A 19,827-nucleotide genomic window follows, 5' to 3' on the forward strand; every position below is an offset into this window, starting at 1 on the left:
ATAATGAAAAATACTTGTTTTGGGAGCCTGTAGTACGTATATCTGAACTGGGTGCATTACCCCTGGACAGGCAGTACGTTGATAATGCAAGTGCCCAGCTCTGCTACCAACCAAGCCATGGCAGGCTCCTATGATTGTATCAATGGCAATTTACCCCTGATAAGGTGGGTGTCTGCGTCAAAGCACATACCCGCCACATGCACATTAAAACTCGTTTAGTGTCTCAATCTGATTAAAGTTGCCAGGCGACAGCTAGAAAAATCAAATTGTCCTTGCTGTCTTCAGGATAGAGGCAGGCCACAAGCTTGAAATATCGGGGGTTTCCCCTCAGTTGAGCGACACCGACTGATGTCAGGAAAAAAAGAAATAACAGACGCACATTTAACCTCTACCATACGATGACGCCTACATAGGCGTCATGAGGCGCAAGTGGGTATACTAGGATACTGATGTCAGCGTCGTGATTATATTTATTTTGTAGTTGTAGCTGAGTGACCCCATTTTCTGTGGTTATTGATATTCAGTGAAAGAGAATGAATAGTACAGCTGTGACTTCACATTTTTTAATGTGATTATTGTGATGCATCATCGAATCATCATATATCAAACAGCTGACTCATATTGTAGAGGTTAATGACATCTTACGGAAGAGGGAAATTTTTTATTAATTTTAGATTGAGAACAGGGAATAAGGGGAAATTTTTTTAAATTGGAAGTAGCTATCAGATTTCAGATAATGAGCTTTTTTCCCCCTTATTAGGGAGGTAGCCAAGTCAGAGGCACGTACCCATTCCACTCCATTCCACTCCCATCTCAGCTCCTCATGGATGACAGGTCATCCCTGCATCCACCAACTGCACTGGGTCAAACGCAATGCAGCAAGACACAGTGTATCCACAGCAAGGCTGCCTCACTTAATCTGTGCTCCCCTAGCTACGTTACATAGCTAAAGCCTGTGTTTCTTTCTCATGGGGTAAAAATGGTGAACCATTGGAACAGCCAACATGCTATAGATTTCAGGTATTTCTGGTATCTACTCATAGTTAATAGGGAAAATAGTGGAGAAAGATTCAACCTATACATGCTATTATCACCTAATTTAGGTAACTGGGCACACTGTTCACAAACTTAACACAAGGTACCATAAGGCAGAATGGTGGTGATAGCAGTGGACATAAATAAGCCCTTTGATGCAATTCCAAAGCACATACATCTCCTGGCAGGTCATATTTAACATTTTGTTATTTAAAAGAAAAGAGCTACATTCATGAGGTTCTGTTTCTTTGTCTTCATCTGTCAAAATTTGCTTTAAACTTGTGTATGTATTTTGATTTCACTATATGCTCTTTCATGCTATTTCTAAAGTTGATGCATCTTTGCTGAAAGATGGGTCTTAAAATCCTTTAGGCAGCATGTCTTTTTCTTCTCTCTGTCTCTTCTCTTTTTTCTCTTTTTATCTCCTCTTTTTTCTTCTCTTTTTTCTCTTTATCTCCTCTTATTTTCCTCTCTCTCACTCTCTCACTCTTTTTTATCATTACCTTTTGTCACTAATTTTAAACATAAATCTTCCCTGTCAACTTTGCACACTCCTTCCATTGTTCTGAGTACAGTGATCATATTGCCTCTTATTTAGTCTAATGAGGGAAGATCCACTTTTCTGGACATTCTCTTGTATGATGTTCCCCACAATGACAATGTTCCAATAATACAATCTGTCTGTCAATAATGTTTCTTCTATCATTGTCAATGCCATTGATCAAAAATATCTTAGAGCCTCTTGTAATTTCTTATTTTGCTATCAATCAGTTTCCTTCAGTCTCACTTGCATCTCAGCATTATGGAAACATAAAGACTAGTCTGTTACTGCACTGCATACAACTTCTCAAGACTGCAGGCATTAGTACAAAAAAAAATAGTTCTGACAGTCGTCCCCAGTTTGAGTCCGGGGATGGCTATCTATTATTTGATTGACATTGCCGTCATTGGCTATTCTATACAGGAATTAGTAAAAAGTTGAAATCATGCAGGAGTAGCATTTCAGTTTGGAATATTTTCAATAAATTTGTGTTAATTAGGTAAAGAAAACAGTACTTTTAGAATTATATGGATTTTTTTTTTTTTTATTAGATAAAATCATGATTATATAATATAGTGTGGTTAGTATAAGGTACTGAGAAGTATTTGTTGCATATATTTACATCAATTTCCCTGTTTGAAATCAAGAGCCAATGTTTAGGGTGACAGAGTACTCAAATTAGGCTATTGCATAGGCTACCTCCCTTATAAGGGGGAAAAGTCTTTGGTATGTAGATAGATAGAAGAGCTTGGCAATAGAATCACAAAATAGAAAACTATATCATATAAAGGATTACAAAGGTGGAGCATGCCAACAGGAGACCTTTTGGTCCATATCTAGGTTGGATGCTAAAAAAATCATAATAATAAATAAATTAATAGATAAATGAATAAGTAAGAACTGTGATAATGTAAATGGAAACTTCTGTATAATGTAAATAAAAAACTATAATAATGTAAATATAAAAACTACAATAATGTAAATAGATAAAAACTATAATAATGTGATGCTTCAAAATTGAGATGGAAAGAACAGTTTTTACTTTCTCCTGTGAGATTTACATGTGACCTTTTAGAAGAATCTCCTCCCAAATTCTAAAGCAGAAGTTGTACACATTTATCTGAATTTATTTTCATGGTATTGAAAAACTCGGGTTTGCATTTTCTTCCCATTTTCTAATGAATAGAAAAAGGGACCACTGACATATTTAATCATCCAATATGAATTCACTGGAAACTGAGACTCTGTGCATGGTTACCATGTTATTTTTTCCATCTTCTTGATTTCTCATGTTAAAGGTCCCTTTGTGGCAGAAGCGGTAGAGTCGGTATGTAACGTAGATGATGGTAAGTACTAAGAAAAGTAGAACTACTGAACCAGCCAATATCCACCACAGAGTTCCATGGCTAAGAGAAGTTACAGGCACTTCAGTTGTAGTAGTAGTTAGGGGAACTTCAGTTGTAGTAGTAGTTAGGGGAACTTCAGTTGCTGCACCTGCAGAAATAAAATTAGGTTTATTTCTTATTTATATATATATATTTATTTATTCATTATTACTTTTACTATATATATATAATATGTATATATATATTTATTGGAAACTGGTATGTTATAACACATTTGTAAATGTTCACTATAAACCCACTATCAGAGAAATATCGGAAGTACAAGAAAACTGTATATTTCGACTACTATCTGTAGTTCTCTTCAGATAGTAGTTGAAATATGCAGTTTTCCTGTACTTCTGATATTATTTCTCTGATAGTGGGTTTATAGTGAATATATATATATATATATATATATATTTTTTTTTATACCAGAAGAGGGGGAGGGGGTAAACGATCTCCAGCTGTCAAGATCTTCTGTGGAAGAGCTATGCCCCCCTGCATTGCCCTTGACCTGAGCAGTGTAGCAAGGGGCATGGATGACCTTTCATCTATAAGGTGGTGGAATGGGAGGATGTTAATTGGGTTTTAGGTGTATGTGGAGTGGGTGTGTGTTTTGACTTGATCCCCCAGTTATAAGACGGAAATGGCCATAAGTCAAGTCAGACCTTCTCCTTATGTTTCTTGCAGATCTACAGCTCCTAGACAGAGCCCTTATAAGCCTAAGTGCTGCCCCAGGGCAAAATGCCACCCTGGGGCAAAGGTGTCAGTGATGCCCCCCCCCCTTCCCCCATTTCCACTATCCTTTACAGCCTGTTTTAGCTATTAGCTTGCGAAATAGTTACTGATTTTAAAAATTTTATATAATGTCCCCATTGGGGAAAGGACGAAGGGAAAATGTTTCCTATTCTGTTGATTCTAACGCAAACTTCGTATATTACAGTAAGATATTCATAGTTCCTTTGACCATTTATATATATGTATGTATATATATATATATATATACACACACACATACAGACGCTCCTCAACTTACGTTTTAGTTATGTTCCGAACGGCCGAATGTAACGTGAAAATTAACGTAAGTTGTTACTGTACGTTTCAGTAATGTATGACCGTTCATACTGTACTATACATCCATAAATTCTATTACCGTATCTTATAAAACACCCCTAAATCATTAATGATAAACATAACATTGTAAAATAATATTAATTTCAAATAAATTAAATTCAAGCAACATAAAGTGAGATGGTGGAGGAGGAGGCAAGGCACATTCAGTCTGTCGTTTGTGCCATGTAAACAATGGACGCAGCGTCATGCGTAAGTATCATTTGAACGTCTCGTACTACGGAGAGCGCGTTAAACTAAAAAATTCACACATTTTTTACAATTTTTTTTACAGTTCAAACGTAAAATCGAAAAAACGTCAAATTGATTTAAGTAGAGGAGCGTCTGTATATATATATATATATATATATATACATATATACATATACATATATATATATATATATATATATATATATATATATATATATATATATTTGGACAACAGTGAATGGGTCCCAGTAATTAGAGATACATTTTAACAACCACAATGCACTTTAATTCTAAGCCATCAAAGACCAGCATGCTTGAAATTGAAATGTGGTACTGCCCAGGACTCGAACCCGGCATCCTCATGACAAGTGCAACAGTTACTTTCCAACTAGGCCATCAAGAACGATGGCCTAGTTTGGAAAGTCACTGTCACACTTGTCTTGAGGATGCCAGGTTCGAGTCCTGGGCAGTACCACATTTCAATTTCAAGCATGCTGGCCTTTGATGGCTTAGAATTAATGTGCATTGTGGTTGTTAAAATATGTATATATATATACAGTGAGACCTCTCATTAACGGATGTTAATTAGCTGTGTTTGCGGTGTTTTTGGTGCTGCTGTTTAGTGCGTACAATCACTATGCCACTCATAAACCACTCCTAAACACCGCAAACACAGCTAATTAACGTCCGTTAATGAGAGGTAGTACTGTATATACTGTATATATATATATATATATATATATGTTTATATAATTATTTTGTCAGCCTTGTGGGCGGCATGTCCAGACTAGAATTGCTGCCCCAGGCCATATGTCCCCCCCCCCCACCCCATGTGAGGGACCTGCTCCTAGGTACCCAGTGATGGCCACTGGCTGGGCCTGTAAGTCCTCAAGAAGGAGATACTGTGTTGTTGTCAAGGAATTGTTAGTGTGCAGCCTTGTAGAATGAGATGCTTTGTATCTTCCATGGGTTGGTTGTGTTTAGGCTGCATTTACACCAAACAAATTGAATAAATTCAATTCACGAAGAATCAACACGATTCATGAATTGTATTGATTCAATTCATGAAGAATCAACATGATTCATGAATGGTATTGATTCAATTCATGAAGAATCAACACAATTCATGAATCGTGTTGACTCGTCACACTAGTTTCAATGTAACTATTTACACCATGTGAATCGACATGATTTGAATTGACTTGATTTGCCTGGTGTGAACGGTTACATTGAAACTAGTGTGGTGAATCAAGACAATTCATAAATCACGTTGATTCTTCATGAATTGAATTGATTTGATTCTCTTGGTGTAAACCCAGCCTTAGGGCAGTTTGATTCTGTGGCTATGCTTGTTCTCTATTGATATTGTTCAATGCAAGATTGTGTCTTGAATACAAACATGGCAATGTGGTCCTTACATCCCTTGAGAAGGATTTTTTGGTTGGGGTGTAGGTGTGTTATTGACTTGGGGTGATCTGTCATATAGAGCTTGTTTAGTGATCCACAAACAAATTTGTTTTTGTGTGGATGTATTTTGTTGTTGTCGAGTAGTTCAGTCTCCCAGAGGAATGCTGCAGCTGGTAAAGGGACTTTCCCATAAATCCTTTGTAGAGTGAATATTGTGTTGTTGGTATGCATGATTGTATACAATGCAGTCTTCCATGATATGTTGTATGGTACATTCCAGATCCCTGAAATGTGTTGTCTATATAGGATAAAGGTGGGGTAACGTAGAACGAGGTAGTGATATGAACCTATTGGTTTAGAAAATAGTCTAGAAGGACTACAACCAGAACTAGTAATTGGGTAATTGAATATGTGTTGATGTAGTGCAGACAGAAACAGAAGGGAAAAGATTGGTATTATTTATTTTATTTATATTATTATAAATTTTTATATATTTTTGTTTTATTTATTTATCATTATAATTTTTTCTGCATCTGACCTAGTTATGGGCCAAAAGGTCTCCTGTCAGCATGCTCCTTTGTAATCCTTTGTAATCCTTCACTCTGTGCCTGTAAGAGTAAATGAATCTGTTGCAGGAGATTCACAACCCAGGCAGGTCAGTATAATATGAAGTGTTTGGTACCGCCTGTGTGATGGGTGTATCTGGGGTAGTTTGTGTCTGTGCTGATTCTTTGATGATAATGTCGTAATGGTAGATGGTGACCTGAATTCAATCGCCTAAGTGTGGCTCTTGCTTCTCTTGGGAGGGAGTTTTCTGTAGGGCTAATAGTAGATGAATACAAAAACTTACTTGTCATAGTGGGTGGTTGAGTTGTTGAACACATAGCAGCTCTTAGTAGAACTTGACCCTTGATGTTGTCTGGTGAATCGCAAGTGGTGTTTTCGGAATTCGTAAGGTTCAGTGCATTTTTTTCATGTTGTTGTTGAATCCATGTGAGCCACTCACATGAACAATTCCATGGGTTTAGAGATAGATCTATATACTTCAGGTTTGGAAGTCTGCGTGTAATCTCGGGTTTCGGTAAGTGTTCTTGGTTACAATTTGATACATTAAGAATTTCCACTCCTGAGAATATGCCAGTTCCGTAATGGAAAAATGAATAAGCAAGATATGGACTACCAGAGAAATCAATTAGGGTGATTTTATCCAAAAATTTAATACGTGCTGGTATTATTGGATTTCTAGTCATGATTTGTGTAGTTTTCATGGATAATTTCTCGAGCTTGCCCATATTCCGTAAAATCGGATCAGCAGAGTCCATCCTGCAAAGATGAGGAGAAAAATAATTGGTGAAAGTAGTCGGTATATAAATTTTTAGTCCTTTAATTGTTTGTGTCATGAGTGGATGGGAGCGGAATTATGCCTTTTGACTTTGGTTACCTCCCTTGTAAAGGGGAAAAAGCCCTTGGTATATATATATATATGTATGAATTGTTTGTGGCAATATTTTATATGATATCCTTAGAAATAATCATAGAAAGATAATGGTAGATCTTACTTGCAGTTTTCAGTATTAAATATTTTCAAGCTGCCTATGTTTAGCAAATTTGTCAGTGCTTTTTCTTTTACCATAGCAGGATGGGTAGGCTCCCCAATAATTTCAATTTTCCTTAGCATTGGAAATTTTGTTTTATTGATAAGGTCACCTGTTAACATGAAATTAGGACCTCCAAAGCAAACTTCTTCTAAACTCCTGGCCTGAAACTGTAAGAAAAAAGAGAGAAAATATTTCAATATGCATGTAACATAAAATAATCCTGACCATAGATTCAAACTGTCCCCAGATGTAGCAACCATAATGAAGACAGAAAGCACCTTGTACTATAATGCCTCACACTAACAATCCTTAGACAACACAATGCTGATGGCCTTCAATATATTGTACTTAAAATGGGGACCACCTGTCCAGCAAAACCAAAATGCCTCTCTACCACAAACAAACATCACCTGTGTATACAAATGTATTTGGTAGTATACAGTATATCATAATAAATCATATTCAGACAAACATCACTCATGCATAGATTTTTGAGAACACGCATACCTCGCTGGACGACTGTTCTTTGGACAATATTTCCCTTAGATGATGTTGATAGATTATGTAAACTTTCAGAGGACAACAATGTATGAATTTTGTTTAGAATCCTCCTCTGCCACTTGGAGATGTTGGTATTTTTTTCTTGTCCAGGTGTCCTGTGCCTAATTTGAATTATGTTACAGGCCCTTGCAAGCCTTTTCGCCTCATTTCCTCATAGGAAGAGGGTTCCAAGCAGCGTTCCCTCTAAGCTATATTTACCTAGTTGTATTATACGGGAAGGGAGCTATACTCGTGGTGACCTGTCTTTGTATCTTTCAGCATCAACTAGCACACAAAGAAAAAATTTGCGCACACAAGGTTTTCAAATTATATTAAAATCCATTCAATAAAGAAATTCCACCCAAACATCAAATTACAAATTCTCTAAAAATATAACTTGCCAGCAGTCAAACCGATACTGTAATTGTTTTTTCCCCCTCTTCTAACTAGCACTTCCATTGCAAACGAAAGGACTTTGCTGCCTTGGGTGCACACGTACTTTTCAGAGGTGGTAGAATTTGCACACAAACAAATATCTAAATATCTGCACACACAGCAAAAAATCAGAGGGAACATTAATTGCCGTTAGGTCCTTAGGCAGAATGTGTGGAAGAAGACCAATTGCTCTCATGCCACCTTGGTTCAACTCCCACCAGTGAGTTGACGTAGAGCAGTGGTTCCCAACCTTTTCTGGCTTGAGGCACCATTGCCAAGCCTTTCAGAAGTCCCCAGCACCCTTATAGAAAATCTAAATTCTAGTTTGTCAGTATTTTGTTGATTCAACATCAGTGTAACAAAATTTTGTCCCTGGATAATATGAAAATACTCATCTTTACACTGATGCTGCTTTAATGAACAAAAATGGATGACAAAGAGAGTCGGTAATACGAAAATTATTTTTGCCCTAAATTTTGGCGGCACCCTCAATTTATCTCACTGCACTCTTTGGTGCCGTGGCACACTGGTTGGGAACCACTGATGTAGAGTGTGATGCAATAACTAAGATTGCCAATATATTTAGTCACTGTTAATACTTTACTACAATAATTTGATTCCTTCTGCTAACAACCAAAAACCCTCCTGCATTGGTGTATGACAATGGGAATGGGAGAGGATGCTCTCAGGAAGCCCGTAGTCGCAACCCATACAGCATGTTGCTTAAACACGGCAAAGGAAATATGGACTGGGAGTGAAGTGTTTATTCTTGACATTTCGTCCACTAACAAAACTCCCAGTCCACGTTTCCTTTGCCATGTTTAAGCAACTTGTTCGCGTGGATATTAAATTCCGTTCGGCATTTGTCACAGGCCTAGTGGTGATCATATTCATTTTAACCTGGTTGGACAAGCCAACTCCATAAAGGTCACCAAAACTATAACATAAACAATGATGAAAAAAATATATATATTCCAAAGGGTTTTCCCCCCTTTTAAAAGGGATAGCTGATTCAAAGCATATACCTACCCCACACCCATCAAAACCCATTTCTTGCATGACAGTCATCTATCCCCCTCCACACTATTCAATTCAAAGGCAATGCAGCAAGACATAGCACCTCCACAGTGGAACCTGACAGTCGTAACTTCTCCCACTATTTCATCATATGGTGACCCACCAGCATATAATTTATCCTTGGATTGTAGAAATTAACGAGATTTGATTAAATTAGGTACAATGACCAGAGCTGGGTGCTTTACCACTAGACATGTAGTGCATTACTAACGCAAGTGTCCAGCTCTGGTTATTTCATATTTTACATACATACATATACCAAGGCTCTTTTCCTCCTTACCAGGGAGGTAGCCAAAAAGGACAAGGCATACAATCATTCCCACCCATTATCCCCAAAAACACTCCATGCCCCTCCACCCTCCCTCCCATCTTAGCACCTCCTGAATGACGGGTCATCCCTGCACCCTGTCCACTGCCCTGGGTCAGAAGCAGTGTCGCAGGACACAGCACATCCACAGCAAGGCCGCTTCATAAAATCGGCGACCCACCCTCTCCGTCCCCCCCTACATAAAGGAGAGGACGGGGAGAAATCCCTTCGGGCTGCGTCAAAATTTTTGCTCACACACACTACCTCCCCCCCATTCCCCCGTCCAATCCACCTCATGCATCACAACATTTTCCATATACAACCATTCTCCATTCACCCCTGTCTTCTGTCCCCTCCCTTCCTTCCTCAACAGACATTCCCCTCTTCCCCAAAGCCCCCTTCACCCCATCCATCCATCTCATCCTAGGACGTCCCCTCATGTTCACTCCCTCCACATCTGCCTTCCATACCTCCTTTACTAATCTTTCTTCACTCATTCTTTCATATTTTAGAATAGGGAATATTAATGTTGGAGTTTGTATTTTATTGAGAATATTCATAAGTAAATACCTCTCTCTCTCTCTTCTCTCTCTCTTCTCTCTCTCTCTCTCCTCTCTCTCTCTCTCTCTCCTCTCTCTTCTCTCTCTCTTCTCTCTCTTCTCTCTCTCTCCTCTCTCTCTCTCTCTCTTCTCTCTCTCTCTCTCTCCCCTCTCTCTCTCTCTCTCTCTCTCTCTCTCTCTCTCTCTCTCTCTCTCCTCTCTCTCCTTTCTCTCCTCTCTCTCCTTTCTCTCTCTCTCCTTTCTCTCTCTCTCCTTTCTCTCTCTCTCCTTTCTCTCTCTCCTCTCTCTCTCTCTCCTTTCTCTCTCTCTCTCTCTCTCTCTCTCTCTCTCTCTCTCTCTCTCTCTCTCCATCCATTCTAAAGGGAATTAAGATTGGTAATGCATTGACAGTAATGCACTATCTGTCCGGCAGTAACACACCCAACTCTGACAATAATATATTCATAAAAAATAATAGAGTAGTTACCTGGTTAGGATATATTTGTAGAAGTTGGTTTTGGCATAGGTTAAGATACTTGAGGTTATCATTCTTAAAATTTTTCAGAGAATCAATTTGATTGTCTTGAAAGTTGAGATAAACAGGTTGCGAAAGAAAGCTGGGAATGTCGATTAGCTCGTTGTGAGCCAGGCTCAAGTGTTGAAGAGATGGTATATATGCAAAAGTGTCTTCATTAATAATCTGTAATCAGAAGATGTATAATTATATATTCTCCACTGAAGTGGATCACAGTGATAGAAATATACAGATCTTTATACTTTCGCTTAGTCTTCTCCGAAAGTGGGTCATCAGTATTATATATTCTCATGTGTATGCACACATAGTTTTGTGTACTTTCTGTCTGTACTTAGCCTGTCTATGTATATATGTACTTTTTCACAGCATTTTTTGCAAAAATAAAGTGAAACTCATAAAAGGAGAAAAACAAATCTTGTGGACTTCACAAACTAGAATGTTCACAAAGTAAGAACTGTAGACGATGTGTCGTTGATCTCCCAACACAAAATTACTGTCGTCGTAAACTTGTTTACCTTTATTTTGTTGTTATCCAGAATGAGATTTTCAAGTTTGGTGCATCCCACAAATATTTCTTTGTCTAAGTGGTGGATGTTGTTTGAAGTAATACTAAGGTTCCTTAGACCTGGTATGACTGCAAGTACTTTCGGGTGGATGTCCTCAAGGCCAACAGACTCTAACTCAAGAGTAACCTGCAAGTAGAATTTTTTATTTGGAAGTACACAGTACCAAAGGCTTTTTTTCCCCCTCACACTGGATGTAGCCAAAAGAAAAAGGCATAGAAACCACTCCCACCCATTCCATCCCCTACGTACTCCACTCCCCTCCACCCTCTTTTTTTGGAAGTAAAATTTAGAAATAATGGATAAATTAGTACATGCATATACCAACAGCTTTTTTGGCCTTACAAGGGAGATAGCCAAGGTCAAAGACATAAATCCACTCCCACCCATTTCATCCCTTCATACTCCACTCCCATTCACCACCCCTCCCTCCCTCTTTTCTTGGCTACTCCTGGATAATGGTTCCTCCCTGCATCTCGCTAACTGCCCTGGGTCAGAAAGTAATGTAGCAAGACACAGCACATTCACAGCAAGGCCGCTTCATTTAATCGGTGACCCCCTTTTTAGTCCCCTCGTTCAGAAAAAGAGAAGATGGGAAGAAATCCCTTCGAGCTGCATCAAAATATCATTCACACATACTCCCTCATCCCATCCCCCACCCACTACATTCCATGCATCACAGCATTATCAGTACACAACCATTCTCCACTCACCCCTATCTACTCTCTTCTCCCTTCCTTCCTCAACAGACATTCCCCTCTTTCCCAATGCCCCTATTACCCCATCCATCCATCTTATCCTAGGTCACCCCTTCATGTTCACTCCTTCCACCTCAGCCTTCCACACCTCTTTTATGAATCTTTCTTCACTCATTCTATCCATGTGACCGAACCATCACAATATTCTATCATCAATCCTGTCTCCTAACTCCCTTTTTACCCCCACTCTCCTCCTCACCTCCTCATTTCTCACTCTATCCAGCCTAGTAACACCCATCATACTTCTCAGGCATTTCATGCCAAACACATTTAAACTTTTCCTCTCTTATGCCATGTCCACACGGTTGAGTATTGTCCACCGGGCACGAGGGCTTTGCTCGACAACGGGCAATTTCAGCAGGCAAACCATCAAACTGTCCCTTCCCGCCACCATTTGCAGGCAGTGGATGGAGGGTTGATATCGCTGCCAAATGCATGAGGTGAGGTGCGAGCAAAATTAGCAAACCCGCTCAGTACAGATCAAAGTTAACTTACCACCATGTCTGCACCTAGTACTAATGTATACTGGTCTCGACAAGACGTGCTATTGGTACTATGCTTTTTCTCATATTTGTCACTTGCCTTTGTATATATGGCTCCACTTTCGAAAGGAGAACAGAAAAGCTGTTTATGTTCATTCTCATGTAATTGCAAAACAATTGTTCATTTTCATCCTGCAATTCACCTAGGATAGCTTCCCATTAAATCATGTCTTGGGTAACCACTCCCGGCACCAGACATGTCTCCGTGATTTCTTGTTTTTCTTTTTAATGCAGGCAGCAATTATAATGCTGCAAAGTGCTACCATCTTTCCAAGTATGGCGGGAACCATGGTTATCGTACCACACCGAACCACTCCCTCCCAACCTCTGCTTGCGGCCAACTAACCTCCAACCACCATTGTCAGCCGTGTGGACACCTTCGAGGGCAGAGTTTGCGGACTTTGCCCGGTAAGGGCAAAGTCTGCCAGGCACAGCTCAACCATGTGGACGCGGCATTATGTTCCATGTTTCTGCCCCATACAGTGCTATCAACACAATGACCCCATCATACAATCTCCTCATAGCATACATTCCCAAATGTCTATTTCTCATTACACTTTTTAATCCCTTAAGGCATTTACTCGCTTCTCTCGATCTACATTCTACTTCCACTCCTCCCTTTCCTGCCACATTTGCATTTAAGTATCTAAAGTTATCCACTTCCTCCAGTCTCTCTCCCATAATACTCACTCCCAGTTTGCTGCCACCTTCTCCTCTTGTACATCTCATCACCTTACTTTTACCCAGATTTACCTTCAACTTCCTTCTTTCACACTCCTTCCCAAACTCCGTCACTAACTTCCTTAATACCTCTTCTGATCCTGCCACAAGCACAATGTTGTCAGAAAATTAGTATTGTCAGTGATGTGGGAACATGAATTGAGAGGATAGATTACCAGGAAAATTGAACAGAATACAAGTTTTTAAATGTGCAAGATATGCAGTGTCCTGTATTTGTCCCACAGATTATCAGTAATCATTTTATCAGTCTGAGTAACTATTCTGTATATATTTCAATTCATAGGCTTCCAGATATGAATAAACTGTCTGAATCCAAATGTTGACATTGTCTTCCTGATTGAGATGTCAAGGGAACAAATTAAAAAAAAATGCGAAGAAATGCAGTGTTCCATATCGATGCATAAATACTTGGAATAACTTAGAAAATTATAGCCTAAGCTGGAACAATAGATTAATTCAAATCTAAAGGATATAGATTAAGTCGGAACTCTACATGAATTTAAGGCTAGGTATGATAAAATTGGAGAATAGGAGATAGTACTCAGTGAGCATTGCTTCTTTCCTGTGTACCAGAATAAGGTAAACATAGTAAGTACAGTGAGACTTCTCATTAACGGACGTTAATTAGCTGTGTTTACGGTGTTTTGGAGTGGTTTTTGGGTGGCATAGTGATTGCACGCACTAAACAACAGCATAAAACACTGCAGACACTGGTAATTAATGTCCGTCAATGAGAGGTCTCACTGTATATACTTGATGCTGAAAGATACAAAGATGGGTCACCACGAGCATAGCTCACTTCCCATATAATACAACTAGGTAGGTCAATACAAATTTGTTTTTCGTTGTTTGGTATCAGTGCATGTTTTTCACAAATACTTAATCACCCTGACAGTCAAACCTCAGATAATGAATGCCCCGTTTAACAAACACATCAGTTGATGAACAAGTTTTGTGAACAACTTTTGTCTCTGTTAACAAACGATACCTCAAGTTATGAACATGCACATTTTCTTTTACACGCAATCCTACTGGCTCAGTAGTGATTGGACACATTTGACATTATTGTTTCATTTAACCAATGTTTCGGTTTAAGAACGGAATCACAGAATGGATCAAGTTTGTTATCCAAGGCTCCACTGTGTGATGATTGGAGCCATTGATGTTGGTAACCCCAAGAAGCATTGCACTGTTTCATAGGAAACTAAGATAATCTATTTTCCTAGGGGAAAAAAAAAAAAAAAAAACTCAGGAGTAAACTTCATACGAGTCTTCAGGATTTTCAAAATTTAAAGGGTATTGACAATATCAGAAGTGATGAAATTTTCAATTTGAATATGGATTAGATATGAAATAATGGTCTCAAGCTGTGAAGCCATATATTCAATTTAGAAGTGGTGTCCCATCTTTGTATCTCTCCATATCCAGTTTGCTCTTAAATTCTTGTCCTGTTTTTGCATGCTGGAGGCGAGTATTTGGTGGTTGTCAGCAGGTATGGCCTAGTACAATGGGCAGTAAGCAAAACTTTGAAAGATTACCCATAACTAACACACTTGTCTTCCACTCACCTGCTTTCACAGTTACAAGTTATGTGCATATAGACATCTGTATACCACAACATTTGGTCACCTGTCGTAATCCACGTTTTCCATATTCGCTTGTTGGGAACTAGGTCTACTGTTATCTATATGGTTTAACGTCACAAACTCCCCCCCCCCATCAGTAGGCAAGGACAGTGCCCCTTACAGAGGACTTTGTACATGCATACATACATATACCAAGGCTTTTTCCCCCTTTCAAGGGAGGTAGCCAAAAAGAAAAAGGCATGAAATCATTCCCACCCATTCCATCCTTAGATACACTCCACTCCCCTCCACCCTCCCTCTTACCTTAGCACCTCCTGGATGACGGGTCATCCCTGCACCTTGTCCACTGCCCTGGGTCAGATGCAGTGTCGCAAGTCACAGCACATCCACAGCAAGGCCACTTCATTTAATCGGCGACCCCCCCCCCCACCTACGTGGAATTTAATAAAACATACCCTTGGTTCAACTTCGCCGATGGCAAGGTTCAAACCCCCATCCCCTTGACCTTCACCACAAGTAACAATGCCCTAACCCACTCAGCCAGTGAACTTCATGTATTGTCATCTATACTGTCACATAACTCAGTGTCATAGAGTGATTACCTTTATTAATGGGTATTTTTCCATATTTATCCACTTTCCCATGGATACCTGACATGCATCCCCAAGCAATGATGTATAATCTTTCCACCATGTACTCTCTCTGTACAATCTCATAAACTTGATATCCAATCTTGGCACTTCTGTTAAGCCCATACACATCCCTCATACGTACTTTCTTCACTGACTCCAACTTTCACATCACGATGATTCCAAGTAGTCATAAACCAATGTAATCAGCTTGATCACATTGATTAGGTACCAGCTATGATATGTGACACTAGTATATTGGATCCGTGATGTGTGCCATTGCAGAGAGGCTAGGAACCCATGAAAATATGACTTTAATATAGGCCTCCGCATTCAAAGAAGGAATGTGTCCCACAACTCCATGAGGGCTTCTTGGCCAGTGAGAGAATCTTGATACTTTCAACACGGGGTGTATACCATTGGGCTTTGATTTTATTCCTTTACCAAAGTTTTCCTCACATTTAGTCAAAATGTTCACTTGTCAACTGGAGCCTGTAGCACAAAACAATAAATAACATATTTATCTGAACTTTACAAAGGCTGAGCATGCCGACAGGAGACCTTTTGGTCCATGTCTAGGTCAGATGCAAAAACATCATGATAATGATAAATAAATGAATAAATAAAAACTGATAATGTAAATAATAAATAAGATACATAAATGCATATGTATAGTTAAATAAACAAACAGGTAAATAGTAATTAATAGTAAATTGGCATAGAACTAATAATAGATGAGAATCAAACGATAATGATAAACAAAAGGACAAATGATAACAAAACAAATATGAAATAAATGATAGTTATTACAGCATCTTGCTTTTAACTAAGGAAATAGAATAAAATTAACTTTGGCTGAGTTCATATCTGTGGAGAAGAAATTAATTTGTTGTTCTTAGTAGTAGTACTCACCAAATGTTGAAGCATTTGGGCGAGATAAAGATTGAAGCTCGTGATTGGTGGATTTGCTCTGCACATTTGGAAAGAAGTCTGACGAACATCCAGTGGAGGTAAAACTCCACCAGTACAGGATATCTTATTATTATTGCACTCACAGGTATCAGGACATTGAGGAGGGTTGTAACCAGCATGTGCCATTTTCAAGTGGCCAGATATCAAAAAGAAAATAAAGCAGAACATGGCTTGTACTTGTGGCATTATCTCTCCTGTAGTTTTTGAACGAGGGGAAAAAAAATTAATGAATCAGACTTTTAGCTCTTCTTTTTTTTCCTAATAAAAACAGCACATCTTCAGCAATGTGCACGGCATAATATATTATTTACTTAAAATTTTGAACAAAGTGACACACGTAATGATTGATCACAAGTGAAGTCTGATGTGCTTGTAGCCAAAGGAAATGACAAGCATATCCTGTATTTCTTGGTACAGTACATACTGGAAAAACCTATTCTTTCAATAGTGTTTCAAGTAATGTACATGGGCATGACCATGAGTAGTTAGGTTTGTATTTGTTTACAAACAACTTGATTATTGTTCAAATGGTACAAATTATTTATCATATGACTCTTTAGCTTTTATTTGTTTATTGTTATTTTATTATTTTCATTATTAATATTATCATTATTTTTATTAATTTAATTTTATTAATTTAAAGATATTATTTGTTTTATTTTTATTTTTATTATAATTTTTTTCTTTCTTTTTTATTTTTTTCCATGGTGATTTTTAGGTATCAAAACACACTGTACACATTCTATACACTTGTGATTATGTAGGAACACCACACTAAAACATTAGAAATAGAATCAGCCTGGCAATATAAACCAATTGACAAAGGGGAAACTGTCACACAGAGCACATCTACACTGCTCACTTCTACCCTTCAGCAGCAACAAGCCTTTACTGAGTGATTTAAATTCTAAACCAGTGACTGTAGCTGGTTTCCTGTAAAAAACAGGAGGGGCAAGAAATTTATTGATCTTAAATTAGGTAGTATGTTGAGTTTGATTTTTCTTTTACTTTCATAATGATATTAAGTTGTTAAATAAGTTTATTCAATGTTCAATTTATTTATTTATTTATTCTATTACTATTATTATTATTACTATATATATTTTTTGTATGATTGTTTTTGTTATTTATCTTTTGAACACATGCCACACTAACCTTTATTTCATGATTATACTATAACAAGTACAGTTTTCATGTGGGGTCTGTGGTGGTTGATTTCATGCATCCTTATCACATCCTGTCACATGACGTGAAGTGACGTAATATCCTTAGCTCTGTCAGACCATTATTGCTTGTTAACAGGATCCATTTTTTTGTTTTGACTAGCATGCTTTTTACTTTTTTATTTTCTGTATTTATTTTATTTTTTATTTTTTATTTTATTTATTATTATCATTATTTTTTTTTATTTTTTATTTTTTTCTCCAACATTTCATCAATCAATGCTTCCCAGTTCTGTACTTATTGTAATATTTTAGAATTTCTCTCTTTCTTTATCTCTCTTCATCAATCCATCCATCCTTTCATTCAGTCAACTACAGTGATAAAGGAGACCCTTTAAGTCCATGATAAAATTGGTTCCTTTTTATTCTATTGATGTATTTTGTTTGTTTTATTTATTTTCAATGTAATATATGTATATGTGTGTATATATATATATACATATATATGTATATATATATATAATATATATATATATTTATATATATATATATATATGTATATATATATATAATATATATATATTTATATATATATATATACACACACACACACACACACTGGAGCATATAAATTGGGAGAAGAAGGAATAAAAAAAGTAGAAAATGAGAAGGACCTGGGAGTCATTGTTATGAATAATATGTCACCTGAGAAACATATAAATAAGATTTTTGGAGAAACTTATAATTTAATAAGAACAATCAAAGTTGCATTTACATACCTAGATGAAGAAATGGTGAAGAAAATCCTAATCACCCTGATAAGACCAAGATTGGAATATGCAGCAACGATATGGTCACCAAGTACAAAAAAAATGCATAAGAAAACTTGAAAGAATACAAAGAGCAATTACAAAATTGGCACCAACACTCTCAAAACTATCATATGAAGAGAGACTAGAAAAACTTGAACTACAGACACTAGAGCAAAGAAGAGAGAGAGGAGATTTGATAGCTATTTACAGAATCATGAAAGGCATAGAAATTACTGATAGAGAGAATCTGATAAAATGGGATGACAGAAATACAAGAGTACACGGAAAGAAAATAAAAAAAGACAGCTATAGAAGAGATTTGAAAAAGAACAGCTTTCCACACAGAGTAATAGACAGTTGGAACAAGTTAGATGAGAAAGTGGTGTGTGCAAAAACAATACATGAATTTAAAAATTGTTTAGATAAAATGAGAAATGAAGACGGGACCCCACGAGCATAGCTCCCCTTCCCGTAATATACAACTAGGTAAATACAACTAGGTAAATACACTGGAGCATATAAATTGGGAGAAGAAGGAATAAAAAAAGTAGAAAATGAGAAGGACCTGGGAGTCATTGTTATGAATAATATGTCACCTGAGAAACATATAAATAAGATTTTTGGAGAAACTTATAATTTAATAAGAACAATCAAAGTTGCATTTACATACCTAGATGAAGAAATGGTGAAGAAAATCCTAATCACCCTGATAAGACCAAGATTGGAATATGCAGCAACGATATGGTCACCAAGTACAAAAAAATGCATAAGAAAACTTGAAAGAATACAAAGAGCAATTACAAAATTGGCACCAACACTCTCAAAACTATCATATGAAGAGAGACTAGAAAAACTTGAACTACAGACACTACAGAACTACAGACACTACAGAACTACAGACACTACAGAACTACAGACACTACAGAACTACAGACACTACAGAACTACAGACACTAGAGCAAAGAAGAGAGAGAGGAGATTTGATAGCTATTTACAGAATCATGAAAAGCATGGAAATTACTGATAGAGAGAATCTGATAAAATGGGATGACAGAAATACAAGAGGACACGGAAAGAAAATAAAAAAAGACAGCTATAGAAGAGATTTGAAAAAGAACAGCTTTCCACACAGAGTAATAGACAGTTGGAACAAGTTAGATGAGAAAGTGGTGTGTGCAAAAACAATACATGAATTTAAAAATAGTTTAGATAAAATGAGATATGAAGACGGGACCCCACGAGCATAGCTCCCCTTCCCGTAAAATACAACTAGGTAAATACACACACTACCAAGATTGGAATATGTAGCAACGATGTGGTCACCAAATACAAAAAAAAA

The 19,827-nt window shown here is 37.5% G+C and overlaps 2 protein-coding genes across 17 annotated transcripts in view; one reads left to right on the forward strand and one right to left on the reverse strand.

Moving 5' to 3' along the window:
* The window catches only part of Nup54 (nuclear pore complex protein Nup54), a 56,318-nt gene that overhangs the window by 5,576 nt on the left and 30,915 nt on the right, over positions 1 to 19,827 (forward strand). The window lies entirely within an intron of this gene.
* Positions 1,427 to 17,899, reverse strand: LOC143020834 (uncharacterized). 6 transcript variants are annotated; one of them, XR_012965944.1, is made up of 8 exons: positions 16,851 to 17,261; positions 16,454 to 16,707; positions 11,238 to 11,414; positions 10,675 to 10,887; positions 7,251 to 7,456; positions 6,542 to 7,014; positions 6,230 to 6,299; positions 2,838 to 3,070 (listed from the first exon to the last, which is right to left on the reverse strand). XR_012965944.1 is itself a non-coding variant. In XM_076177654.1 (7 exons), exons 2-7 carry the CDS (start codon positions 16,697 to 16,699, stop codon positions 2,784 to 2,786), a joined length of 1,602 nt encoding a protein of 533 aa, XP_076033769.1. In that variant the 5' UTR covers positions 16,700 to 16,707; positions 17,669 to 17,899; the 3' UTR covers positions 1,427 to 2,783. The 6 variants fall into 6 exon arrangements, 5 of the variants coding, with proteins under 5 accessions (XP_076033769.1, XP_076033767.1, XP_076033770.1 ...); XM_076177654.1 differs by lacking the exons at positions 6,230 to 6,299; positions 16,851 to 17,261 and adding an exon at positions 17,669 to 17,899 and having other exon boundaries at positions 1,427 to 3,070; XM_076177652.1 differs by lacking the exons at positions 6,230 to 6,299; positions 16,851 to 17,261 and adding an exon at positions 17,376 to 17,449 and having other exon boundaries at positions 1,427 to 3,070.

The sequence above is a fragment of the Oratosquilla oratoria genome, chromosome 40 (assembly GCF_046742065.1).
Source record: "Oratosquilla oratoria isolate Oo_2021 chromosome 40, ASM4674206v1, whole genome shotgun sequence".
In the NCBI taxonomy this organism is placed as follows: Eukaryota; Metazoa; Arthropoda; class Malacostraca; order Stomatopoda; family Squillidae; genus Oratosquilla; species Oratosquilla oratoria.